General features: G+C 44.5%; 2 protein-coding genes across 3 annotated transcripts; both read left to right on the forward strand.

The window, feature by feature from the left end:
• The first annotated feature begins 648 nt into the window (after positions 1-648).
• On the forward strand, positions 649-14,906 carry diras1b (DIRAS family, GTP-binding RAS-like 1b). Its single transcript, XM_076747972.1, has 3 exons — positions 649-830; positions 11,079-11,420; positions 11,517-14,906. Exons 2-3 carry the CDS (start codon positions 11,112-11,114, stop codon positions 11,802-11,804), a joined length of 597 nt encoding a protein of 198 aa, XP_076604087.1. The 5' UTR covers positions 649-830; positions 11,079-11,111; the 3' UTR covers positions 11,805-14,906.
• Positions 14,907-21,219: 6,313 nt separating this feature from the next.
• On the forward strand, positions 21,220-26,235 carry gng7 (guanine nucleotide binding protein (G protein), gamma 7). 2 transcript variants are annotated; one of them, XM_076747976.1, is made up of 4 exons: positions 21,220-21,353; positions 24,468-24,587; positions 25,510-25,625; positions 25,764-26,235. In XM_076747976.1, the coding sequence occupies exons 3-4, from the start codon at positions 25,545-25,547 to the stop codon at positions 25,887-25,889; spliced, it is 207 nt and encodes a 68-aa protein (XP_076604091.1). In that variant the 5' UTR covers positions 21,220-21,353; positions 24,468-24,587; positions 25,510-25,544; the 3' UTR covers positions 25,890-26,235. The 2 variants fall into 2 exon arrangements, with proteins under 2 accessions (XP_076604091.1, XP_076604092.1); XM_076747977.1 differs by lacking the exon at positions 21,220-21,353 and adding an exon at positions 21,401-21,540.
• Positions 26,236-27,361: the final 1,126 nt, after the last annotated feature.

Below are 27,361 nucleotides of genomic sequence, written 5' to 3' on the forward strand. Positions count from 1 at the left end.
GAAAGTCACGTATTGCCTTATTCATAAGACTAATTACAAGCATTCAATCATTAATGTCCCCTATATTTAGATATCTTTGCTTGATATAGCTCAAATTTGATCGACTGATTTTCAGTCGTTTATGTCTAAAAGTTAAAAAAAAAGAAAAAGAAAAAGAAAAAAAAAAGAGAGAAAGAAAAAAGTTTAATCGTCTTTTAATTTTTTAAGTGCCCTGGAAGATATATATTTACAGCGGGCTGTGGTTGGCTGTCCCTGAGATGAAATAGGGCTCTGCTTAGGGTTACATTTTTTAATTTAATTTCATCAGGACTGACATTATTTTTGCTTCCATGTTTCTGATGTATTTGATTTTTACATAAGAGAAAGATTGTGGCAACGTGTCTGGATTACTCGCCCTGTCAAGTGTCTTATTATTAAAGCCATTTTCTCAATCTTATCTTTAGGTATGATCTCCGACAGGTGCGCCCATCCGGGGTAAGAGACGTGTTTTAGAGGAAGTCTCTCTTTTAAAATAGCTTATTTTGCTGGCATCCAACCGCTAGGAAGTGTATGAACTGAAAGAAATTCAAGTGTGGACAGAAAAGGGAGAGGGCATAGCACCTCCCACGTCCTATCTGCGAGAGAGAGAGAGAGAGAGAGAGAGAGAGAGAGAGAGAGAGAGAGAGAGAGAGAGAGAGAGAGAGAGAGAGAGTCTGCTGTGGTGGTGTTGGAAATCGGACGACATGAGCTCTACATGAACCGTGTAAAATGCTTTAAGACGCTTTCGGCGTTTGTCTTTCATCCGTCTAAACCAAGGACGAGCCTGAAGCGGAGCTATACTTCACGACCAGGTATGAAGATGCTGCTCATCCCCACATCTTTACATGGAGGTTAGATGATGGTATTCAGTGGCGTATCCGCGGTCCTTCTGCCTGGCTGACTGTTGAGCGCGCACCATCCTTGCTGTTCGCGGCCAAAACGGGACAACAAATGTCGTTTTCTTTATGTATCTGCTTGCTGTTGCTCTGAATTCATCCCGTCACGACGCGCATTTGCGTTTGATAACCTCGGTCGTGTGAATTGTCTGTAGCCTTGCCCGCACAGCCATATTGGCAGTCAGCAGGAGAGAGAGGGAGAGAGAGAGGGCAGAGATATGAGGGTGTTGGGTTTATCATATTGCTTTGAGGAGTAAAGAGAGGAGGAGGAGGAAGAGGGGGAGGGGGTGGAGGGAGGAAGACGAATGGGTGGGTGGGAGGGTTGGGGAGGGGGTCGCTGCGACTGCGAAATGATGGCACCGCTGTGAGATGGCGATCCTCTGGTATTTATGAATGAACCAGGCTGAGTGGGGTGGTCTGTAATGGCGTTGCGCACCAATCTGCGGACCGACGGCAAGCCCTCTCCTGCCACCCCTTCCTGGCTACAGCCGGGACGGCGACGCACGTCAACATTAGACTATACACTAATAATGACGCCAGCGTGACGCATAAAAGCCCGATTTCTGTGGCAAATGCCATGGTTAATCCTCCATCTGGATCGCTCCACGTCTCCCGCTGCATGCCTGATGCGCTGTTAGTCGTGGGAATGGAGAGGAGAGCCATGGTGACATGCAAAAGGAGTTGTGAATCATCCTGGCCTTCTTTATGTATGTGTGAATATGTATGTGACTCAACTTCCTGTATGCATTGAACACTGCCAGTCATGGGTGTGTGTGTGTGTGTGTGTGTGTGTGGGTTGCAGGGTTTGAGGGGAGAGATGTATTATGACAGTAAATCCTGTGATTAAGCTTCAAAGTGTGCGGTTGAGAGCAGCGCAGAGATGCAGATGTTCAAGCATGCATGTGTCGGTCGAGGATGGAGGATAAGCGGATGTGTGGGGGAGTGTCAGTGTCCTGCCTGCCCGTTTGTTTGTCTGCCGTGAATGTCCACAGTATGGTTGCGTAAGAACGAGGGCTGAATGATGTGCAAGGGAAAAAAAAAAAAAATCCTATTGCAATTATTTAGTCACTTATTGTGATATGAGCCTCAATTTTAGTGGGGAAGGTAATTATTGCATTTCATTTTCACAAATAAATCTATATATAAATGATGATGATGATGATGTTTTTGCTGCCTGCTCCCTCACATGTGGAGAATCTCTGTAGCACCACAAAGCTTCAGTTATAACGTGCTAGCTGAGACACATTTTATCAAAAAAAAAAAAAAAAAAAATGCAGCTCCTGCAATAATATTTTATCAATTGCTCTTTTCTGCTAAGGCAGGATAGTACATGTTAACAAGGAAAAACACAGAAAGAGACATGAGACATGATGCAGATGTTTGTGATGGAGATGACCGTTGGACGCTGTTGACTGGAGTGTTTTTAGTTATTTATGTGTTTATTTCCTCCTCAGCTGAGGCCCATTAAGCCACAAAACACAAAGCCCTGTGAGATAACCAAGGTCCGGACGGCCAGATGTTGGCCACACACACACACACACACACACAAGCAGCCCCCCCAGTTTTCTGCAATTATCATGATCCCAACAGTTCAGAAATTTGGTTAGTGGAGAGGTTTTTGAGGCTTCAGAGACAAAAAAAAATAAAATTAACTGTAAATGCATTTAAGATCCTGGGTTACCAATGTCCAGTACATATTAAAAAAAAATCTCCCCAGCTTTCATTAAGTGTTTGCAGCCTGTGTGAAGTAGCCGTTTTGTTGGACTGTTGCCATTTGCAATTGACTGGGAATTTGACATGATTTTTCTCAGAAGGACGATACATGCTCAGTGAAATATTTCTTAATAAAAGTAAAATATTTAGAAATGCACACGCAGTTTATTAGATTTAGGAGTCTTTTGCAGTTCTATGCATGTCTTTGTGTTTAATTATATTTATACCTCTGATGACCAGGCGTAGCGTCCTTATTTTGAAGTAAAGCGAAGTACTCAAGGAGGTTAATTCAGTTTATTTAAAGAAGGAAAAAACTGTTAATGCAGCAATAGCAATGGGTGAGCTATGCTGAATTATGTAATAAATTTAGCTTTTGAGGATCTACAAACTGGACCGTCACTGAAGGAATGTGTCATAACTAAATCTTGATGAGTAAAGGCCCCTAAGTTTAGAAAAAAGTCCCAAAAGCATGAAACGAAAATGGATTCTCCTCTCGAACGGGGCCTTTTTTGAGCCTCGTCTTCCCCTTTCTATTAGTGAAAATAGTTAACTGCCGTCTCTTCATGTTAAAGTCTGTCTGTTGCTTTGACAGCACAAGTCTGGTCAAGTGCACCATCACTGTTGAGCACTTCTGAGCTATATATAACTATATACTGCGTAACGTCTGCTTTAATACTGGAACAGATCAATGCTAAAGTGTTTTAGTTGTCCTGACAGCCTCAGCTCATTTGAAAGGTCTATACAGTCTTCATTATACATGGCATTAGGAAGGATTTTCCTGGTCTTGTGCATAACTAATCAAAGGCCAGGCCGGTCAATTATGCACACTGCGACTGGGTTTTATTTGACATTTTGTTCAAATATCAGCCGTCCATTTAAAGTAAAACACTGTGACCACCATCCATATTTTAATGTGTTTCAAGAAATTATGAGAGGAAATGGAAAGTATTCTGTGGTTTGGAAAGTAGGAAAGTTCACAGTCAGTTTCTCATAATCCCAGTTGCATCATGGGAGTGTCGCAAGGAGTGTGGAGGCGGGATTCCCACGTCGTCTCTGCTTTTACCCATCTGCGCTGTAATCTGACGTGGATCAACTGGTATTATACGTGTGCCTGGTTGGTCTCGCCTGTGGAAACCAGAGGAGTCGAGCCAAAACTACCAACCCTGTCACCATCTGTCACTGCAGGCAGGTTTCTGCAGCACACTCCAGTCTGTAATTAGCGCTTCAGTCAGGTTGAAGCCTTGTAGCTTCTCAGAATAGGCTTTTTTTTTAAATCAAAAAATGAATACATTAAGCTGATTCAAAAACAAACATGATTCGTCTATTACCAGTGCTGGAACCTGAATTTTTGACTCTTTTTCGGCCTCTTTCTGGTCTTAATAGCCAGGCGCCTTTGGTTTCCCAGATTGCCAGGCCGTGGTATTAGCAAGGTCTTATGGAGAGGCCAGACGGAGCAACCCAGGGTTCCCCAGGTCAAGCTAATACTCAGTACTAATACACACTCAAAAGACTAATTACATGGCCATCTTACATCCAGTCCTGTGTAAAAACTGCTGCATAGAATCAGCGTGATTATGGTTGCAGGTTATGATTCCAGGTCAGGAATTAGTCAGCCGGAGAGGTTGAAATGTTTTCCTAAACTCTTATTGAAAGCACACATTTGCTGCATATTTTCATTTACAGTAGGAGTAGTTGCAGGCTGTGTAGCTGCTGCGTACTGCTAGCTATTGAGAAGTTCACATACTTACATTTTCAAAATTATAACCTCGGCCAGCCTCTCCCAACAACAAGCACTGGGGCTAACAAGCTAAATGCTAAGGCTGGGAAATATTTGGGTTTTGCAGTAAGATGAGCCTGTTTGGTTCATTCTGTTGATTGTTTTAGACGATTTTAATACCTTCAAGTGTTTTTAAAGGCCATTAAAAGTAAAAAATAGAGAGTTTGGTGTAATCAGACTCTCATTCAGTTAAGAGCATTTTCAGCATTTGGGGTTGCTTTAATTTCTCAACAATCAGAGTCATGCAGGGCAACCCTAAACCGCCACAGCTCACCGGTGAATTTGTGAATTCCTGGTGCCTTCTCTGCAGCTAATAGACGAATCTTCAGCTGCAAAACTTTCTGCTTCAAGTCAAATATGATGTTGTGAATATCAACAGACGCATAAATCTTGTGTGTCTGGCTCGGCTGATATTCCCATGTTCCAGTGTTAGTGTCAGTGCATGTTGAGTCAAAGTGATGTGCACAGAGTATCAGAGGGCTTCAGCGTGCATCAGGAGCTGCGTGTAGTCTTATAGGGAGACCGCTGGTAACTTAAGTCCTGGGAATTGGGTCAATGCAGAGCAGGCCAGGAGCACAGAGGAGGTTAAGCTCAATGATTAGCTACTAAGCCAAGACCACAGAGCTGCAATCTCTTGTACAGTCTAACGCACATACAACATGCACGTGCGCCGCTGTATACTCAATCACAGTATAGATTGACACTGATGAGTAGCAGACAAGAGCATAGTCTCAAACACAGCCTTGAAACATATCAAGCATACACACAGGTGTTGTTGTGTATGTATTTCCTCATGCATGCACGCACAGACTGTATATCGCATGCAGCATTACTCAAATGTTATGAATTGTTATTGAATTAACGTAATAATAGTAAAGAATAGCATATATAAAAGTGACAGAGGGATTTCACTCTGACTCTATGATTAAATAATTCAATTCTGCATTTGAAATTTGTCTTATTTACTTAATTTATTCAGAGTCACTCAGAGGAGGAGAATGATTAAGTGCTCACATTGATTAATTGATTGATTAAGCTGGCAATACTCTACAAAGACTGGCAGTCACTTAAACATGTGGGTGTAATACAGGTGTATTTATTTTGTAGAGACAGTAGACGTTTTGGTAGATATGCTCATTTGGATGGATTGGATTTTGTCACCTTTGAGCAGAGCTAGGCTAGCTCTTTCCCCATCCCCAGTGTTTGTGCTAAGCTAAGCTAAGCTAAGCTAACCAGCTGCTGGCCGTATCTTGCGCACACAAGTCGTCTAACTCTGAATGAAAGACTTAATATTCTAATAACTTCAAACTACTTCTGACATTTCTGAACGTCTTGTAGGTTTTCATCCAATGATAGTGAAAAAAACAGAATTTAGATTTATTAGTGGGTAATTAACATGCAAAGACGCAGTTTTTCAGGAGCCAATCATATAAAAAAAAATCCCCATAATAAAACATTTATGTGCGAAGAGTAAAATTCAAAGTGGTTTAAACTTTCATCCCTTTATGTGAATCTAACAACAAGTAGCCGTGTTTAACATCTTTTGATACACTTGACAAAACCACTGAACGGATTTTATAGATTTAGCTTTGATGGATATGAAAAGAATGTTTCCTTCCTTTGCATCATCGCCCTCCACACACACACACACGCACACACACACACACAGTGACGCAGACAGAAAGATGTGTGGTCTCAACCGTCTTTCTTTTAGCACAACGATGGAGAAACATTGCCACGTTTTAAATTAACACCAACTGTGTGAAAGATGTTAGAATAAGCACATGTGAAGTGTTTTCTGGGGGCTCTCCGCTTGTGTGTTTTGTTAGCAGGTGTGAACACAGCGAAGCAGCAGCGTGACTGAATGTGAGAGACTGAATCAAAATTTATAAATTGAACCTCCACACTCGGCTCAAACCTAATGCAAACACTCAGGGTCCCAAAATTGCTCTCGCTAAAAATGCAGATTCATTCCTCTGGTTAGGCACACACACACACACACACACACACACACACACACACACACACGCACACACACACACAGAGTCGAAACAGCCCGAGCTGATGTGTGCACAGAGAACAGGGAATCTTCTGCCTGACTGCACAGGCGCAAACACACATCACACGCACACACACACATGTTCACACACTATCTGACAGTCTGGCAGCTAAAGAAACTTTGTGCGGGTTTCAGGCATCGTGACGAGTGTGTGCGTGCAGCCGTGGCAAGAAATTAAGCGAATCTGAAAATCTGTTGATCCCGTACGACGCTCACGCCAAATGGCCGCGTTTCCACAGCATTCCAGTATCCGCGACTTGATTAAAACCCTTTCTCCACAAGATACCATGGGACCGCTTTGTGGGTGTCTATTTAATCACGCTCTTGATCTGTTGAATGGCATTGTGTTTGATGTTGGTTAATGCGCTTCCTTTGTGCCACTGCGTAAGTGGCTCTCATGAGGAAAATTATGTGCATATTTTCGCTAAAGGTGACATTTCCTCGCTCGCTGTGCGAAATAAACGAACAGAGAAGGCTGCCTTGCATCTATTTTCTGACTGAGAGGAGAGCAAGGCCTGTTTGGTCTGTGCCAAAGTTATCTTCTAATGGAATTTGGCTGCACGGCCACGGACGCATTTATAGTACGCCATTAATTCATTAAGGAACTGCAGTCCTCTCATTTCAAATAAAACAAGAGAGGAGGAGGAGGAGAGGGGGAGAGACAGCTTGCATTTAGGACAAGTGTCATTAATCTGAGAGGCCTGGTGTCAAGGACAAATGGTGAAGGAGCGGAAGTACAGTGTGTGTGTGTGTGTGTGTCTGTGTGTGTGTGTGTGTGTGTGTGTGCTTGTGTGCGTCTTTCATGTGCATGCGTGTCACTGTGAGGTTGCACCTGTGTGTGCAGTCATAGCTGCTGACAGAGGGAGGGAGACGGCTAATTTTAGTTCAGGTGAAAGAAAGGAGGGAGCGGAGGAAGGTTTTGATGAGCAGGCTCGTTGTCGGGGAGCTGGAATCCGCGTTCAGAAAACCAACAGGCACCAGGCGAGGCAGGATGACAGACCGACAGGGCCCAGACAGACGAGCCCCATCGATCAAAACCGCAGCGGCCTTAGTTTATTGATCAAACAGCAGGGAGACGTGGGGAGTGAGAGAGCGGGGGGCAGAGGAGAAACCGAAAAAAGGAAGCTCAGGGAGCGGGTTAAAGCAAAACATTTTCAAGATGCATAAATTATGAGAAAAGACAGACTAAGAGCTGCAGAAGGACAAAGTAAGAAGAGCGTTTGTGAGCCTATCAGTATGAAGAGCGTGCACGAGCGTGGGGCTCCATCACAGTGACTCCAGAATTTGTATTTTCGTGATACCTTTCCTCGCCGTGTTTCCTCACAGCTGTCAAAGCACAATAGAAGCACTGTGGTCCTTTTCTCAAAGGATAATTCTGTTTTATTTTATTTTTTGTGCTCAACAGGTTGTCCAGATCTGGGAACGCTCTCAGACAGGACAAGACATCCCATTTTTGATGTTTTGCATGTAGCTTTACCTCAAAATAAAAATAAAGAGGCTTAGATAATCCAGCTAAACGATAAGCTTTTTTATGGCCTTGGCCCGTCTATCTGCAGTCACTCTCATCCCGCAGTAATTTATTTCTGGGCACTTGAAGGCAGTGCAACAGTCTAGAAACTGCAAATATTTGCATTTTGGCTCTATTTTTGGTCTCCGCCAACTCCTGAGGCAAATATCAGGCTCTAAATGCGCCACTATATTCAAAAGCTAGATGCTAACTGTGTCTGTATGCTGTTTTAGTGCAGGGCAGGTTGTGTATAGTGGATTTATCAGAGCTTTTCTGCTGTAAAAACAAACGGTGCTAATATGAGATCAGTGAGAGTGAACCGAAATATTAATGTTGCTGGTCAGAAAATCGAAACAATGAACTGAAAGAAGTCAGGCCCCGACAAGATGGCGACGGCCGGAGCCACAGAGAATATGTCCGTGTTTTATAAGTCTATGGTCGTAACAGCCTACTGGCACAGTTTTTCTGTACATTACAACTCTTCACTTTATCTCTCGTCCCCTGTGGTGTAACAGCGGCACTCTGTCAGTCAAACACACGCAGCAACACACCCCTTCAGACACTGACTTGGCTTTATAAAACCACGTCAGTGCATTGTTGCGTCTTAGCGGAAGCAGAAACCGCTGTGTTCAGCTCCTGCAGCTCAGACCGCCATTCTTCAGCGTGACTGAAGGCCTCATCAGAGCCAAGAGTTTGAGGCAGCGCAGATGAGAACTGCTGCCAGCAAGTCTGACCAATAGCTTTGTCTCGTCGACATTTTGCTTATCGTAACTAACATCTTTATCCCTCCTGATTTTTTCTCATTTGGCCGCGCGGATACTCATTTACACAGGCTTGAAAATGATCCGTCTGCCATTATGTTAAAGAGAAGAGCTGGATCACCTTGAGGTTTAAATCAATCAATATTTCAATCATAGTAATGAATCACATGAAAACGACAATGCGGAGGGGGTTTCTCGCAGTGATTAACCTACAGAGTTTGACAGTGAGCTTCAGCTCATCGTTTAGCCATTCAGCCTGCAGGCATCCCGCTGCACATCACCTGCTCAGCACCAGACATGAGACAAACAAAGTTAGAGACTATCGGGTGAACACAGTGGAGCATTTAGCAGCTAAAGAGCCAGATATTTCCCTCGGGAGTTGGTAGAGACCAAAACAGGAGCTAAAAGAGAGTGAATATTGGACTTGCATTCATCAGGTGTCCGGAAACACGATGTATTAGTGTAAGCTGGATGTGTGAATACAACAACAACAACAACAAGTTGGCCATATCTACGTGGTATACCAGTGTTACGTTCACAACTTGTTTCTGCTGCCCTAAGTGGCACAAAAGAAAAAGAAGATTTATCTCAGAATTTATGCTTCAATCACGCTGAGAAATCTTTGATTGTTGACAGGCAACATTTAGACTGTATCCCTCACTATCTCCAAAAAATGCAGAGTGCATCATCACCCTCGGGCACCAGAGAGCCATTAAACAAGATTTTCTGCTTTGCCAGACCAGAATAAAAGAGTCAACAGTCTGCAGGCATATGAGAAGACTGAAAAATGGCTCTGGACTTTTTAAACGTGCACCAGTCCACCACAACCAGCCCTGAGCGGGCGGAGTGGTGTGCGAGCGGGAGACTCAGGCTCACCTGCAAATGAAACGGCGTTTGTGTGTTCAGCACAGATATAAAACACTCTTATATGTCACCCAGACTTACAGCTATAGATTGACCATAAAACTCAAGAGGCACTCCCTGAAACCCCATTTATTTCCAACTCCTTGACTGATATTATCTAGAACCTGGGAATGCAATTACAGGAGCCCCGCCATCAATAGTGGGTTCCAGCAGTGCAAGCATGACAGAAATCCACTTATTCCATCTGGTATTGATGTCAATTTACTGTTTCATTACAGCAAGAGCTTAGAGAGCAGCACATGATCACAACCCAATGAGTATCTTATTATGGGACCTTAAAGCAAGTTTAGAACCACAGCAGATAAATAATGCAACAGATACAATGCGTAATCATGCACAGACGCTCAGCAGACACACAAGCACTTACTAAGATAGCGATAGATTAGGTGTGAGCACATTGTTCTGATGCATATGTATGAGCTGCAGTGGGTGATAGTGAGAGGGAAGATTCGTCGTCCTTCAGTGTGGCTGTTTCCGCTGACGACTAACCTGCTTTATTATACTGCCGGCTTTGTTTTTATCTTTTTAACAGTAAATATAATTTCTCTAACCTGACCTCTCTAATCCACGCACTGTGGATTGGGTAGTTGTTGTTTTTTTTGGATGCTGTGTTTAATTGTGATTAGCTATGATGCAGTCCTGGGTTTAGGTCAATGGATATATAGCACTTTTGCTCATAACAGTATTTTCACAGTGTGGTATTGCTTAAACTTCAAAGAGGCTCTGACGTGAATCAGTTTTAGTTGAGGTTGTCTGTCTTGTTATACATTTAAGACATGGACATTATCACACACACATATATGCAACCTAATGTGGTCCAATGCAGAAGTCCTGCAGTGTATTGTTCGTTTGTGATGCTGATGATGCTTTTGTGTGAGAGAGTTGTTGATTCAACTCTATAGTCATTTTTAAAGCTTTGAGGTTTTGCTGTATTGGATTTTGCTCTATTATACATGAGTTCATGTTATTGTTGTTCTCCTAAGATGTGCGAGCTCTCTTTCTCTGTCTCTGTCTCTGTCTCTGTCTCTGTCTCTTCCAGGGTTTGCTGCAGTTTCTAAAGTTGATAAATGAGGAAACGCTGGAATGTTTTTGGGGTTGAAACTGAGAAACTGTGACTCTGCGAACAGTATTGATTAGGGAAATGTCTGCGTCAGGTGAAAGGCTTGGAGCCTCACCAACCTCATCCTCTCTAATTTGTACTCTGGCTCATAGTCAGACCACGAGGGCGGTTAGAGTGCTTTCACACCCGCTGGCCTGAGGTCGAGTCCCACCAGCACTTCCCTTCCTGTTCCTCCGTCTGCTTTGTATCTGCTGCTGAGTGCTCGCTTGTTAAAATTCCTCTTTGCTAAAATTATCCTCTTCTCCTCACCCCTCACCCGTCTCACCCTGCTTCCTCCCCATGCTCCCACAATCGACATCATAGGTGTAACACTGTCTTAAGCCTGAGGGGGGCAGAATGCCGGAGCAGAGCAACGATTATCGCGTGGTGGTGTTCGGGGCAGGGGGAGTGGGGAAGAGCTCCCTGGTGCTGCGCTTTGTGAAGGGCACCTTCAGGGACACCTACATCCCCACGGTGGAGGACACCTACCGCCAGGTGATCAGCTGCGACAAGAGCGTGTGCACCCTCCAGATCACCGACACCACGGGGAGCCACCAGTTCCCGGCCATGCAGCGCCTGTCCATCTCGAAAGGCCATGCCTTCATCCTGGTCTACTCCATCACGAGCAAACAGTCCCTGGAGGAGCTCAAACCCATTTACCAACAGGTGGGGAGCGATGTGTTTAAGATTAAGACTAAATTGCTGCAACATGATGTGCACTGACCATTCAGAACAACCATCTATTTCCTTCCTCCTCTGCAGGTCTTGGCCATTAAGGGCAACGTTGAGGCCATCCCCATCATGCTTGTGGGCAACAAGAGCGATGAGACCCAGCGGGAAGTGGAGACCAAGGACGGGGAAGCCCAGGCCAACCAGTGGAAGTGCGCCTTCATGGAGACGTCAGCCAAGACCAACCACAACGTCACCGAGCTCTTTCAGGAGCTCCTCAACCTGGACAAGAAGAGGAACATGAGCCTCAACATCGACGGCAAGCGCTCAGGGAAGCAGTCCCGCGCCGAGAGACTGAAGGGCAAATGCAGCGTGATGTAAATCCAGGACAGGAGGAGGTGGAGGAGGCGGAGGCGAGAGACGTGGGAGGAAACACAGAAGAGAGGAGGAAGAGAAAGATGACGAGGGAGAGGAGAGACTCACTGAACGCATCGCTCAGAGCAAAACGTCTGGAAGGCAACGGGAATCTCATCATCTGCATCCTCCTCCGTCTGACTGGTGCATTCACAAACACAACTCGGCAGTTATTTTGAAGACATACAGGATTTCAGTTCGGAGCTTTCCATCCATGTGCATTCTGCTAAAGGGAGAGATGAGGGGGACCGACGCGGAGTATCGAGAAGCATGTTAAAAGCAAGAAGTGTGCGTCACAATGTCCCAAATGTGGACCTTTGCATCATCCGAATGCCACAAAAACCTGGACTGAGGAGCTCATCGAAACCTCGGACTGCAATAAAGTTCACAGCCTGCAGCACCCCACTGAACACGGACTGAAGGGTTCTGATCCACACAAAACATGTAGGGTCCTCTCTCCCTCTCCACTCAGCTCACACCTCAACTCCTCTTCATCCCAGCACCCTCATCCTTCATACCCCCTATTATAACAAGTATAGAGAAGCGTAATGTATATGTAACAGAGTCGACACGGTTAGTTAAGCTCACTCATCTGGTAGAAACGCTATTTTAAGAGACTGAGGTGTCCGTCATGCTTGGCTGCACGGGACCCCCGAAGGTTTGAGACTGCCAGCATGAACAGCACGCATCACAGCAGCCAAACGCGCGATCCGGCTGCATCCCAGAGCCGCTCCCGAGGACTCCGATGTACATAAACATGGGATATTCAGATGTATTCCATCTAATCTACACATGCCCTGCCCAAACTAACGTATCAGCCATAGGAATACGGTGAAGTTCAAAGCTTAAATTAGGACAAATCTCACCTTAATCATCTCTCCTGAAAGATAAGAACCTGCTTTTCCTTTATCAGAGCTGCTGTTATGTTCGACACTCATCTGAAGTGGCAGGGCACGCACACGCAACAATCCTTTTAACGCTCACATAGTGTAGGATAACTGAGCAGAAAGCTGGACTCTCATCAACACATGAAACAGAAGTACGAGTCCGCCTTGTCGACGAGGACGATCCGCTTGGATAATCATTGCCAAGCTGGTGAGACGACAGTGAACTGGGATGGTTCTGCGGTTCGAGAATGTCAGTTTGCTTTGGCACTTTTCATGTGAAGGTTTCTCTTCTTTCGCCTTTTTTTTTCTCGTTTGTTTGCTTCATGATGCTCTTTAAAGTCATGTAACAGTAAAAAAAAAAAAAAAAAAAAAAAAGAACCCTCCTTAAACAAGAAAGCACATGAAAAAGACAAAATAAGGGATGGATGTCAAATTTCTCCATGCATATTATTCAGCGCGACCTGTTTTGTTTCCTGTGTCGTCAGTCGGGGTCACGTTACCTCTCGTAACGCTGAACAGGAAACAGAACGAGGTCAAAACGCAACATGAACACACACACACACACACACACACACACACACACACACACAAAGCATGCGCACAAATGCAGCCTCGCAAGCGTCAGAACAAAAAAGTCAATCTGAGTAACACTGAGTACATGAAGACAAACAGGGCTCACTCAGCCTAAATGCCCTCACATTGCACTTTATAGCATAAACACACACCCACCCACCCACACACACACACACACACACGCAGCAGTAATTTGTCATGCTCTTGCCTAATGATCTCCGCCTGACACAGAATATCCTCCTGGAGCCGTTAAACAGCTCGACTGTATGTCCAAAGTGCATGTCTACACCCTTTTTCCACGCAGGAGCTCTGAATATTGTACACAGTGTACACAGGACAGCCAAAAGCACAATACTTTTCTACCAACATATCTATTTGTACATTCTTTTGTCTTTCTTTTCTTGTTATACGTTGTTTCCTCTTCTTGTCTCCTTTGTGCGACTTTCATCCGTCACATTCAGTCGTCAGTCCTGAACACGGAGGAACGATCGCGTCACGATCATGGCTGTAGCTCTCCATGTGAAGTGCTCTCCTTGTCCGGTGCGTGGCACAATGAGGTTGTGGTTCTGCTGATGCAACAGGGTATCTGTGATGTGACCGGTTTGCTGTGGTCGTGAAAGCGTGTGAATGTGGAGCGGAGCTGGTAGGACGCAGAGGAGGGTTCAGATTATTTGTCTACTTTTCTCCATCTCTCAGGCAGGTTTTAACAATTTGGGTGGAGGGTCAATCCGCGCCTGTACTGTTAAACCCAAAGACACAGACGATGCCCCTTTTACCTGTGTGTCCAAAAGAAGAAAAAAAGCACAGCAACTGTTTTCATCTGTCTCCTTCTCTGTCTTTATGTGTGCAGCAGAATCAACAACTGGGCACTTTAGGGTGACATTTTACTTGAAGACTTGCTTATCAATCAGCAAAGCCTCATTTATAAGCACCATGTAAAATGTCCCTCCTGCATTACTCGCGCCACCACAGACCCGCATACAAATGTCAAACGTGTAGTTATTGTAAATAAGCATATGGTAGTTGAATGAAATGTTTATAAGAACTTCAAGTAAGATGTTACCCATGTAAAGAAAACCTGTACCCGCTGTCTTTCTGGGAATAAGTCCTTTGTAACCAGGAAATGTTGTTACAGTAGGAGGTTCGATGTTGCTATGTACTGTAATATACAGCTTAACAATGATGCTCATGATATATCGTATCTGACACATCCACTCTTCAGATCTATCAATCAGATTAATACTAGCAAAATGTGAATAATGTAACTAAAGGTTCCACTCCATGGCTGTTCCTTTTTTTATTTTGAAAGCCGAATGAATCCGTTGTTATCGATGTGTTGTACTTTGCACTAACGTGAGGTCCTGTTAAACTCAAAAATTTGCATCGTAAACGTACCCTTTACCTGTTAGACGCCAGGGATGCTCACTCTCATTTTCTTTTCCCCTCAGTTTTAAAAAAAAAAAACAAGTTGTATTTAAAATAGTTTGTCTTGGTTTGTTTTAACCCGTCAGAAGGATGGAGTGATTTCTGTCATGTACCGACCTGATGTGTCCATCTAAAGGTTAAAAAGCTTCCAAACAAAAAAAAGAGAAAGAAAGAAAAACAAAAGCTGGAACAGCTATCAGACAGTGCCGGTCTGATCTGATGTGTAGCTACCAGCAGCGGCGACGCACACCCTGCATAAACATCAGCCCGACACCTCCGGTCGCTCCGCGCAAACGCCAGATTGTGTGCGCATGTTTGTGCAATCTGCTGACGTCTGCAGGAGACCGTCGTTGTTAGTCGCGGAATATGATACAGCGGGGAGGAAGAACAATGAGACAGCGTGCGAGGGCAGTATGGACAACAAGCTGGAGCGAGAGAGAGAGAGAGAGAGAGCTGTGCTATTAATAGAAATAGTGTGAAAATATGGAGTGCAACTGCACCGACTGTGGCCTGTATAGGATTCAAATGTGCTTGCATGTGGGGAGGAGTGCATGGGAAGTGTGTGAGAGTTTCTGGGCTGTGTGAATTAAATGCTGGCATGAATCAGGACAGACACCTCTGCCCCCGTCCTCCCATGGCTTGTCCCATCTCATTTGTCAGTGAAGCATATTCAGTGCTGCCGCTGTCCGTGTGTGTGTGTGTGTGTGTGTGTGTGTGTGTGTGTGTGTGTGTGTGACTGTGAGTGCATCCATGTATGTGCGCAATCAGTCACCTATTTGCATTCCTTCACTCTCGCCTGCATGAGTGTGTGTGTGTGTGTGTGTGTGTGTGTGTGTGTGTGTGTGTGTGTGTGTGTGTGTGTGTGCGCTGTACCATCTTAGGAAATGTCTGTCAGATAACTGAAGCTTTCCTGTGGAGAATGCCTACACATTTCTGCATGAGTCATCCAGCACTGCTCAAACACACCCCTACACACACCCCTACACACACACACACACACACACACAGGCATATAAAACAGGCATGGGGCAAACTCGACTGCATGCCCTTAGCTGCACACACGCGCACGCTAACGCGCATGCATACATTCACACAGGCCTTGTCAGTGGAAACTCATTTGCTCGCTGGCTGTTTTTCTGCTCTGCGCTGTTGTACAGGCACCACTGTCAGCGCTGCGTCTCCATAAATCAGCCGTCCACCCCCTGAAATCTTGAGTTCCTTTCACAGTCGTCCCTCCAATTATGATTATTGTTATGGTTTTTGTCTTTGTGTGTGTGTGTGTGTTTGTGAGTCGGTTGCACTTGAGCAGACTGAAGGCCGACCCTGTTCACATCTGATTGTAGATAGCTGTAAATAGTGTTCAAAGGACTTCATATTTCAAAGAGGAGAGAGTGCAGAGGAAAGGATGCTGTGGTGGGAAGGTTTCCTTCTTTATAGTCAAAGCGTCCAATTCGAAGCAACACGGCAAATGTAAGAGTTTCCTTCAGAGGGGACTTTATGTCAAACTTCATCAGCTGTCATGAAGTGGCTAAAACTTTGGGCTTTTTACCAAAGTACGCTATGATTTTCTCTGCAAGAAAAACAGCTAATTGATTTAAAAAGAGTAAATCTATGGAGGCCCAGAACGTTCAGTATAAACTGAATAAAATACTGAAAAACAAAAAGACTAAAACTAAATACAGACAAAATACACAGCAATGAACTTCTGAAATAGACCAATGAAATGTTTAGAATAGTTTACTTTATTTTCTCAATGAGTCAACAGTGAATTTATTGAGGGTCATTTTTATTTAATTGTGTCGTTTTTTCCTATTTCAGTTTGCCAAAGTCTGTTTTTAGTTCACAATGCTATTTTCACCAGAGAGTATTTATTTTACAACAAAATCTTCACAAAGTCTTTGTCTGTCAATCAAGACGAACAGGGCAGAACCAGTCCTGTGATTGGCTGCCCTCTTAATTAGACCATAGCAGCAGCCAGTCACAGAACAGATCCTGTTTGATCTGATGAAAATCATGAAATACAATCGCTGGGAAAATGGTATCGTGAACTCAGAATTGCTGTAATGAAATAAAAATGTCCTTCAATCACTGTTTCATGATATTAAGCTGAGTTTTAAAACACATTTTGGATTATTTCAGTTTCATGGCTAAATAATATTTTCTGCCTTTATTGAGCTCATGATTCTTAATATTGAACACTTTGGGTCTCCATAGAACTCTACAAAGACAGCACTTCCAAATTTAGATTAGGACCAGGTGGGTTCACCTCACCTCGTTTGCCATCAGTGAGGTACTTCCTGGTCATGTTGCTGAAGAGTCTTGTACAGCAGAGGAAGGGTGGTTCACATGTGTTCTTCCATCGCAGGAAGGGAAACACGACCCTGAGACGCTGAAGCAAAGGGCAGTCAGTCAAATCTAACCACAAAACAAAGCTTGTGGTGTTCTGGTCGAACTACGGTTTGTTCCATCAACTCATTTCTACCAACAAGGGCAGGTTACAGTCCTGTCGAGTCAAGCTGAGGAGAATCTGAAGGATCGGTGGATGGGTGGAGAACTGACCCCGTTAACCTCTCCGGCTCGCCCCTTTACATCTCGTCTGACCGCCTCAGATCCTCACGAGCTGTTTTTTGCGGACGGGGCGTGAAGTGGGGCGTATGGACTTTGTGGGTAATGTAGTTTGGTACTATCCTGTCGCTCTGGCCCTTCATTCCTGCATGGTCCCTATTGGTGTTCCAGCCAGCATGAGAACAAGGACACAAACTGTGAATCATCTTTGTATTTTTTAAATAAATTCCTCAGCAGCATTTACGGCTTTGGTTTTGCAAAATGTTTATTTCTTTTAAGCACTTAATTGTTTGTTTTGTTTTGTTTTTTGTAAATGATTCTATTGTTTTTTGGGTTTTTTTTCTGTTGGGACTTTTTTTATTTAACTAATTATAATGTATAGATATTTATTCTAGCAATAGTCTTCCTATTAAGATATACTGTGCTGATGCATCCTCTGAATAACAGAAAATAACATATATATATATATAAATATAGATGATGATAATAATCAAATCTGCAAAATGATTTTCCTAATAAAAATGTGAACTGAGCAGTGTTTCTTGTCTTTTTGATTTTGCTCCTCTTGCTTGAATTGGTTTATAACGACGAAGGCCTCATCTGTGCTAATGTTGCTAACAAAGGTTTAGCATCAGACTGAAATATTTTTTTACACATTCGTGGTTCCCAGAGGATAAATCTGAATATGATGGAGTGTAAAATACATTTCCCCTCTGAAATGAAATGCATGAAATGGAAATACGTGAAGTAAAAAAGCCTCCCTTAAATTTCTGCTTTAGTTCGCCTACAGTACTTGAGTTAATGCATTCAGTTACATTGCACCACTGCATGCTAATGCGCTAAACTAAGACTGTGAACATAGCAAATATGACTCCAGATGAGCTTCCTCAATCATTTTCTTCACGGGCATGTTCGCATGTTGTTGTTAGCATCTACGTCAAGGCACCGTTGCACCTAAGTACAGCAGCCAGCAGGATATTCCAGTGTGGATGCCATCGCCCTCATTAGCAAGATGGCCAGAATGCATCCCCCCGTGTTAACCTGCCATCCCCCATCTCCATGCTTGCGTACCAAGAGAGAGCTCAGGGGCAGAGGGGCCGTTTAGTTTAATATGTTAGTCTCGTCTGCCTGCCTCATTGATCCTTTATCTGACTGAGGCTTGACCAAGTTAGAATCTATAGTTCCGACCATGGCTCTGAAATATCAGTAGCCTAACTGTGCTGTGTATTGATAAATCCATGGAGCTGTCCGTGGTCCTGAAGTCGCAGACAGATTTGTAATTGAGACTGTTTCTCTCTGCCCCGCCTTTCTGTCAGCGTTGTGTATAATATTCTTAAAACCACATACCATACATACTCAATTCTATACAATATTGTGGCCTATATGCTCTATAAAGTGCAGCCACCTTCATGATCAAAGTGACAGTAACATGTGAACTGAAGAGCGACAGAGTCACAGAAACACACTGATGCCTGTTGTGTTCCTATGATAAAGGATAAATAATAGATAAGTGGATTAAATGAAATTGTAGCATTAGGAATGTCTCAGTTATAATTAAGGTGTTGTGCAACACTGTCTTTTGGGATGTGTGTGTGTGTGTGTGTGTGTGTGTGTGTGTGTGTTGGTTGGTGGTGTGGAGTCTGGGCGGGGGCTCCCCTTAGGCCACCCCCCTGTTAAAAATGAACAAATCACGACTGGTAACAGAGAGAGAGAAAGAAAGAGAGACGTGCTAGACTCACAGTCTCTCACTCCTGCTTTCATCTCACTTCTTTAACCCTCTCACACCTGCTCAGGGATGCTGTGCCCAGCACAGTTGCTATGGAGACAGTGTGACGTTGACGGCTGTTGTCGCATCAGTGTGGTGTGACCCTGGTGGGGACAGCGATACGTTACGACAGGCAGAGGTCTCCCAGGCTGCTGCTGGAGTGTAGAACAACGCAGAAAGATTCACCCCCCCCAGGCCAGTGTGGTAACCCCTCTCCTCTATCTTAATGAGATCATGTGGTGCACATGTAGACACACACATACACACACGCGCGCGCGCGCTTTTACACAACGGGGAAAGTCTATGTTAGATCAATGATAAGCCTGCCAGCGCGCACGTCAGCTCAGAACAAGAGACTATAAAGGTCTGTGTGGGAGGGGTGGGTCGGGGTGCCACCTCTGTCAGCCTGAGAGCATCGTTTCGTCGTGACTCATGGGCTTCCACCACTGATTTCTTAGAAAATGAAGAGCCCTGCTGTAATCCACTGTAACCGTATACTGCCTCTTCCACAAGACACGCAAGAGGGAGGGGGAACACTGGGAGTGAAATGGAAGAAGGAAGTGAGACAAATGAAGGAGGGAGACGGAGAAAGAAAGAGAAAAGGTGAGGAAATGAAGGAGAAATGTATAGGCATCAGCATAATTTCACACATCAGTGGAAATGAGGCCATTGCGGTACTCTGTGGGAGTTATAAATAGCTCTCCTGTGGTTATAATAAGCAGCTAGAAAAGGTTTCCATACAGCCACAGAGAAGACATGGCTGTAGAGGTGTAGAGAGGGAGTGCGTATTTCAAGACTGGATGCACCAACATCTCCCTCTCTGCAGGCAGAGTGTAAAAAATAAGATGCTGTCCTGCGCATCGGGCCTTTATGTCCCCCTCGCCACAGAGCAAACCGTCCACATCCAGCCAATACTCATGCAGCAGATGCAGCACTTTTAGCCCTGTGTGGAGGAGTGGACTACAGCTCGGTGGAAAACGGAGGATGCGTGTTTGCGCCGGGCCTGCCAGGAATAGAAGGAGCGGCCCACACCTCCCTGGAGGAGACGGAACGAACCCTGACCCAATGGCGCCATCGTGTGGCGACGTGGCGCAGTGGATTCCTGTGGAGAGGAGTCATTTATACTGTGAGGCAGGCCCGCACAGACGTAGATGTGAACGGCAGAGGGGGAAAAACACAACTTGCGGGGTCGAAAAGTTAAGGTTATGGTGGAGTTATGAAATATGGTTTATTTTATGTTAAATTTGCAGCAGAAAATGTGTCCTTTGTATTTTTTGAGGACCAATAAAAAACAAAGCAAAACAATAAATGTAAAGAAATATAAGGTTCATCCACCGCAGACTTCATTAAATGCACAGATAAGATATGTATTTTGGTTATTCCTTCAACAAATCCTACACAGCGAACTGGATCTTAAAGAGAAAAAACATTTTTAAGCTTTAACATCGCAGAAACACGTTTCTTAGGGCATATTGGGAAACATATTACAATCCAAAAAATATATAAAGCAATATGTTGCAGACATTTTAAACAGATAACATAACCAACATCTGAAAATATATGCAATATATATCTATTTGAGACACTAGAATCGATTATACAGCATTTCGAACAGGGATCACCTGCATTTTTAGTTCATTTCAAATACAAAGAGCATATTAAGGCAGACTGTGCAGTAACCCCATTTGATTATTGGCCTACTATCTGAGGCAACAGCCATTACTTACAACTGATAGACAGACCAGAGATTAAATCCTCTGATGGGAAGATAAAGACCACTAAACCAGTGAACTACAGATTAAGGTTTTTTACTTCATTGTTAAATAAACGTTTACACGCTGAGAGCAGGCAATTCATTTTGAATGGGCTTTTCATTCATGCAAGTGTTACCCATTATACATTTTAAATGTGAATCAACATTTACAGGGCTGCAAAAGTCTTTACGGGTCCTCTGCTCCTGGGGTCCCCGGCAAAAATAGCTGACTGAGGCTACATGTTAGTGATTTTTTTTTTTCTTTAATCGAACATAATTGGCCAATAGATCAATTAAAACTCTTCTTGCTGGGAGGATGGATTCAGGAGCTCCTGTCTTTAAGGTGCTGTCACCGGATCGGATGGAAGGAGGGAGAAGGAGAGAGGGAGGAATGGAGGAAGGGAAGGAGGAGGGGGGTAGAGGAGTGGACAGACACTGGCAGCGGAGGGGGAGGCGTTTGGCTCGGTGAAGACGGGGAGTGAACGAGCAGAGCGGGTGAGAAAGCAGCGGATCTGGCCCTTTAAATCACCAATACAGCGCATTCGGAGGTGAGTTTGGAGATATTCGTGCATTTTTCTGCCTGTGTATCATAATTGTAACGCGTCTGTGCGTCTCTGCGACCCCGGCTTCTCGTCACCGAGGGCGGCTGCAGCGGAGAGGGGCTTCATCAGTGTCACGAATCCGGTTTTCCCCAGCCCTGTGCCGGCAGAGAGGGTGGGGAGGACCGGGGACAGGGTCAGTGGAAGATTTCCTACTGCTCGGCTGGACCCTTGAGGACGCGCAAGCCACTGTGTCCAAAAACCTCTGGATTTTACATGCTGAAGTAGGCCGATCAATTTGCATAATAGCGGAACATAAAGGCATGCGCTCCAGTCTTGCGCCCATTGTCGCTGGATGGGCTCATATTGGCTTCTGGAGCCTGCCTCCCTTAAAACATGTCACCACCCTGCTCCCACGGCTAACAGTCAGGGCCTGTTTGCAGACGTGAAGCGGTCTAGTCTGGTCTTCACTTGGGAAAATATCTCTGGCTTTGATAAGTGCACAAGGTCTGCCTGTGCTTGCGCGCCTGTGCGTATGTATGAACGTATGCGTGTGTGTGTGTGTGTGTGGAGTGTGGATAGCCATGGGAGAGAGAGGACATGCTGTTCTATCCATCAAAATGCCCGCATTGTGTTTTCACACGGTAGAGCAGCGAGCAGGGCCTATAGCGGAGGACATGGCTTCGAAATGCAGGCCCGATCAGCGCTCAGGAGCAGCCAGGATCAATAAGGATTGATGCAGTTTTGCGCGTCTTGAGAGCGGCTGTGGGCTCGCTGGCTGGCCGGGGCCTGTCCAGCTCTGGTGATGTTTCTGGTCCAGGCCAAACCATCTTACTGTACAGGTTTTGCTTCTGTGCATTTACAAGAAAAAGCTTTCAGTTCGGGGGCGTGGAGGAGGAGAGATCTGAGCGTGGAGGGGCAGACATTCATATCTGTGCTGCTCTTGAAGGCTACAGCTTCCTACTCTTGCGCCATAGCAGAAAGTTTGGAAAATCAACAGGCTGAAGCATTCAAATGATGCCTCTGAAGTGTGGGGAAAAGTGATTTAAGCCGTGTATTTCTTAATCGTACCCTCCCCGTGAGCTGACAGTTGGTATTTCATATGAGAAAATGTGAAAACGCACATTTCTGAGCAAAAACACCTTCACATTTTAGTTCACTTTCAAAAGGTGAAAAGTACAATAACCCGTAAACAGAGATGACTGTTATTTGTATTTGCCCAGTTATGTTACAATGTGTTATTTTTACTACTTTAGAGGAAGCAGAATAGAGGAGTGCCAACAAAGTAAGAGCACGCACAAAAACTCCTTCAATAAGCTTGTAGTTAGAATTTTTGCTGTGATGTTCATTCAACTCTGTTAAGCTGTTTTTCAGGCTCTGCTGTGCAGCGTTTACTTGTTTTATTAAGCAGTTGCCGTCATTCATGTGCACATTCTTCTGTTGGCTGTCACTGATGCTGCATGCGGGGTGATTTAGGGACACTGGCTGATAATGAGAAAGTGATGGAAAGGTTGTGTGTGTGTGCATTTGTACACATTTTAGGGACATACATCTGCTCACACAGTCACATTACTGACACTCACCGACACAGAAAATAGGTCCCCATAAGGTGAATAGTTGCATTTCAGTGTTAGAACATGTTTACTGGTGAAGGTCGCGGTCGGGTCAGGCTTGAGTTGAGGCATGTAGTGGTTAGATTAATGTTGGAGCAAATTTCCAGTAAGGGGTGTGTGGTGCCCAGAATCACCAGTATCAATACAGATATTAGGGAGTGCCATAATTTATGAGGGGAATGCATCATTAATAGGCTGCTCCTGAACACATTTGGAGTAGTAGTAATTTGCCAAACATGAGTTTTTTTTTACTCTGCTGCTCTGGTAGTTATTTAATCACATGTCTGTTAAAATACGAGAAGGCCTTTAATGGCAAAAAGAAAAGGTTTATTGTGTGAATTCTCCGAACGAACAAGGAGCTAACGAGGTTAATGTTTCCAGAAGGTGCTTTCACGTGGCACTAATGTATTCTTCTTGGTATCAGCTGTATCGCTGACAGCACTGATACTCAAAACGAGGATTAAGTATGAGCAGCATGGATACACCCACGCCTAATCTGCAGGGAATTAATGCAATGTCATCAAAAACAAGTTTGCACGTGTGTGAGAGAGCAAACACACAGAAAAAAAGTTTCCAAAGTGGGGCCATATTGCCTCTAAGGGTCTTGCTGGGATTAGGATTCAGGCTCAGGGTTAAGATGAGGATTAGGATTAGTCTTCACAGTTAGGGTTAGGCTGGGGGACAATCGATAAATGTCCTCACAAGTACAGTCATACAAATGTGTGTGCAGAGGCAGAAAGAGAATCAGGTGTTATCATATGTCTATTCATTCCTTCATCTCTCTCTCTCTCTCTCTCACACACACACACACACACACACAAAAGCCCTAATTACAGACATGAATCTCTGAGCTACTCCACAGTTGGAGTAATTAAAGCAGGACTCTCCTCCTTGGAGAGAGAGGGCGACAGACAGAGAGACAGAGTGAGAGACACAGTCGTAACACACTCACGGTGATGCATGTGAGGAGCGAGGTGTGTTTTCATCACAACGAACTAATACGCTGCACTAACACAAGTGTAAAAGAAAGAAAGTAGAGGTTTTTTTTATGAGTTTTTGACACAACAGGTTTAAAAATGCTTTCTTGTTTTCCAGGAATGTCCCACCATCTGGTCAGTTCAGTGGTATTACTGTTGTTTTGTGAAGAAAAATGAAGTTGTGATGACAGGTTTTGGAGGCTGATGGTGACAGTTTGGCACTGAAGCAAATTCCACCCTCACGATCTCAAAAATGTTTTTAATCTGGGCCTCTGCAAAGCAAAATGTGGGATAGTTTGAGATTTCCTAACAGAACTCGGCAGTGATCTTGACTTAAAGTGTAATAAGAATTGCTGAAACACCATAAATCTCCACATAAGGAGCCGTGGGACTAAATCTGAAGTCCAGTGAGTGTTTGGGATCTGTGACACAAAACTGCAAACAGAAACTAACATTTTGAAATGCTTAAAATGTTTGCCTGTCCGTAATCCAGCGTTGTAAGCAGCCGACTCACCTGCTCTCATTTTTCACAGAGACAAGCCAATGTGAGCTCAGCTGCCGTCCAGCTCTGTCGTTTTGACTTGGCACCGCTCAGACCGTCCTCTCCATCCAGTCACGCCTGTGTCCAGAGAGTCCTGCCCACCATCAGTCAGGTAACATCATCTCTGTGTTTGTCTGTGTGTGTGAACGCATGCTAAAAGCTTGAAGGACAGTTAGCAAATGACAAACAAACATCACATCACAGCCGTAGTTATACTGTCCACATCACCTATATATAAAATATGGATTGATCATGGAGCTGCCATATTTCACTTATAGTGTTGCAGCGCCATGTATCAACTCACGGTGGTGCTATAACTCTACCAAACAGCCCCCTGAATGAAGCTATTGATGACTTGAAAGGAGATTCAGCTGGTAAAACAGTGCAGTATTATGAAAGAAGAAAAAAATACTCCTGTATGTGCAAACTACTGCAGAATTAGTGAGGAGGAAGAAGCTGCACAAAGGTTGATTCAGCAGTGCCAAAGACAGAAGTAGATCTATAGAGCTAAGTTAGTGAAACTGCTTTTTTAATTTTCTCACTTTTGAAACAAAGACAGTACACTACAGTACACTTCTCTATAGTATCCCATGTTGATCTGTGATATTAGAACTCACAAGTGTTTTTACCAGTTCATCCCTTTCTTTTCCTGATTTCTGGTTTTATATGCAGCAAACAGTCATCTTTTACTCTTTAAAACTATCCATACCAACAATCAACAGCTTGAGCGACCACAACTTTTACATTATCTTTTAGAAAATACTAAATATATATGTACACACAGCAAATAGTTTTACTTTAAGTGTAAATTCCCAAGTCAGAACTCACATTTTACCTTCGATGATCCACTCAGTCCAGTCCTGTCACACACAAATCAGAGCATGTTGAAAGCTTGTCAGCCTGCGCATGCAAACGACGGTTTGCTCCCAAGTCATTTTTCACACAGGCCGTCCTCTCCCTGAGCGTATTTGATGAAATCATCCATCACTGTCTGCATAGCACACATTTTCTTACTCTCTCTCTCTCTCATTCAGTTTTCTCCTGTGTTGGTGCAGTCTGATGGATCAGTATGTCTACCACTAATAATATCGCCCAGGCCAGGAAACTGGTGGAACAGCTGAGGATTGAGGCAGGGATTGAACGCATTAAGGTAGGACGACACCTAACCGCCATGTTTGTGTATATGTGAGTATGATTATTCGCTCTTTATACATTTCTCTCTCTCCCCCTTCCTCTTGGTCCTCCTGTTGCTCCCCTCTCTCTCCCATCCGACCTCTCTCCTCTCTAGGTGTCTAAAGCGGCAGCAGACCTGATGAGTTACTGTGAGCAGCACGCTCGTAGCGACCCTCTGCTGGTTGGGGTTCCCACCTCTGAAAACCCTTTCAAGGACAAGAAGCCCTGCATCATCCTATAGCCGCGCCACTCTCCTCCTGCCCTCACGCACACACATGCAGACACGCACTCACATGTACACACTCAGTACTTAAATTGATGCCCCAGGCACACATGCAAACACACACTTAAAGCAGCCCAGCATACACACACACACTCACACGCACACTCCAAATATAGCCACTCTGGAACAGCGCCATACCCCGGAGCCACAGCTAGGGGGCAGGTATCATGTGCTCACAGTGGCTGAGATCAGTATATCACTGAGTATGATCCAAGGTGCTTTGGTAATATTCATATATGCTGGTAAATTGACTACAAGTGTCAGCTTAACTTGAAAAAAAAAAAAGGGATTTGGACATTAATAATCGGTAGGAAACCAGGAATTTTTTTCTCCTTCTTTTGTCATGAAGTAAGGGGTTGGGTAAAGGATGGACAGCAGTGCCATAGGCGAGGAGTGGGAGGATGCATGTGGGCAACAGAAAAGGACAGTAGGCGCTCCCGCCAACCGTGCCAAACACGATTTGGTGTCCTATTAAAAGCTAAAATAAATGCTCTTTGTTTGAGGCAGTTAAGAAGGTCTGGGAGCTTTGCCCTCGAACCTGCCTGTGCTAAATCATGGCGGGTCATTTTGGAGCGAGCGGCTGAAGCCTTTGCCTTTATCGGGCTAGCATGTTCCCACCCAAACCCGTATCGACTGACCTTCTCTGCCTGTGGCCTCTCTATGGCCGTCTGCAGCCTTTGGCCAAACCTCCAGCTGTGCCAACATGTACAGAAAGTCGTCTCTAGATGCCGATCTGCCGTCACCGATTCCACTGCAGCTCCTTACGGCTGCGGTTGGTTGAGAGCGATGTCTAAGCTGACCTCAGATCTGCACCTATGAGGGGAACATAGTGAACTGCTCTACACAGAACTCAAGCTATTAACCCTGGACGTTTACTGCATTTTTTTCCTAAGAGATACTTGTTTGTGAACTCAATGTACGTTTTGATATTTTGTTGAAGCATTACCTTACAGATAAGATGATACTGTACAATTTTTTTGGATTGTTTTGCTTTGACGTAGGTGTTGCCCCTGGCTGATCAGGTTTCTCTCGCTGTCTGGCGTTAAATGCTAATGAAACGACAGGAGATCTGGCTGAAAGCCAGGGGTTGTTTCCGACCAGATACCTGCTAGGATCTTTAAACAAAGGTTTCTACTGTACATCAAGCCTCCCTGTGCTTTACCCTGAGAGAGGGCGAGGTCGCAGACTGACCACACCTGAGAATCAATCTGCAAAGCCCCCAAAGCTGGAGGAGAAAACCAAAAGCGAAAGTGAGCTTCTCAGCTTATGTTTTATTCTTTCGATTGGCAGGTTTTTTAAGAGGTTTAGCAAAGGAAAAGAAGAGATGAATCGCTCTGGATAGCGCAAAGATGGAGGCGTTTGTTTCGTTCGCCTCTGCAGAAGAGAAGGGAGATGCGTCTCGCTTTCATGCAAAATAATTCAGGCTTTAA

The sequence above is a fragment of the Chaetodon auriga genome, chromosome 14 (assembly GCF_051107435.1).
Source record: "Chaetodon auriga isolate fChaAug3 chromosome 14, fChaAug3.hap1, whole genome shotgun sequence".
NCBI classification, from domain to species: domain Eukaryota; kingdom Metazoa; phylum Chordata; class Actinopteri; order Chaetodontiformes; family Chaetodontidae; genus Chaetodon; species Chaetodon auriga.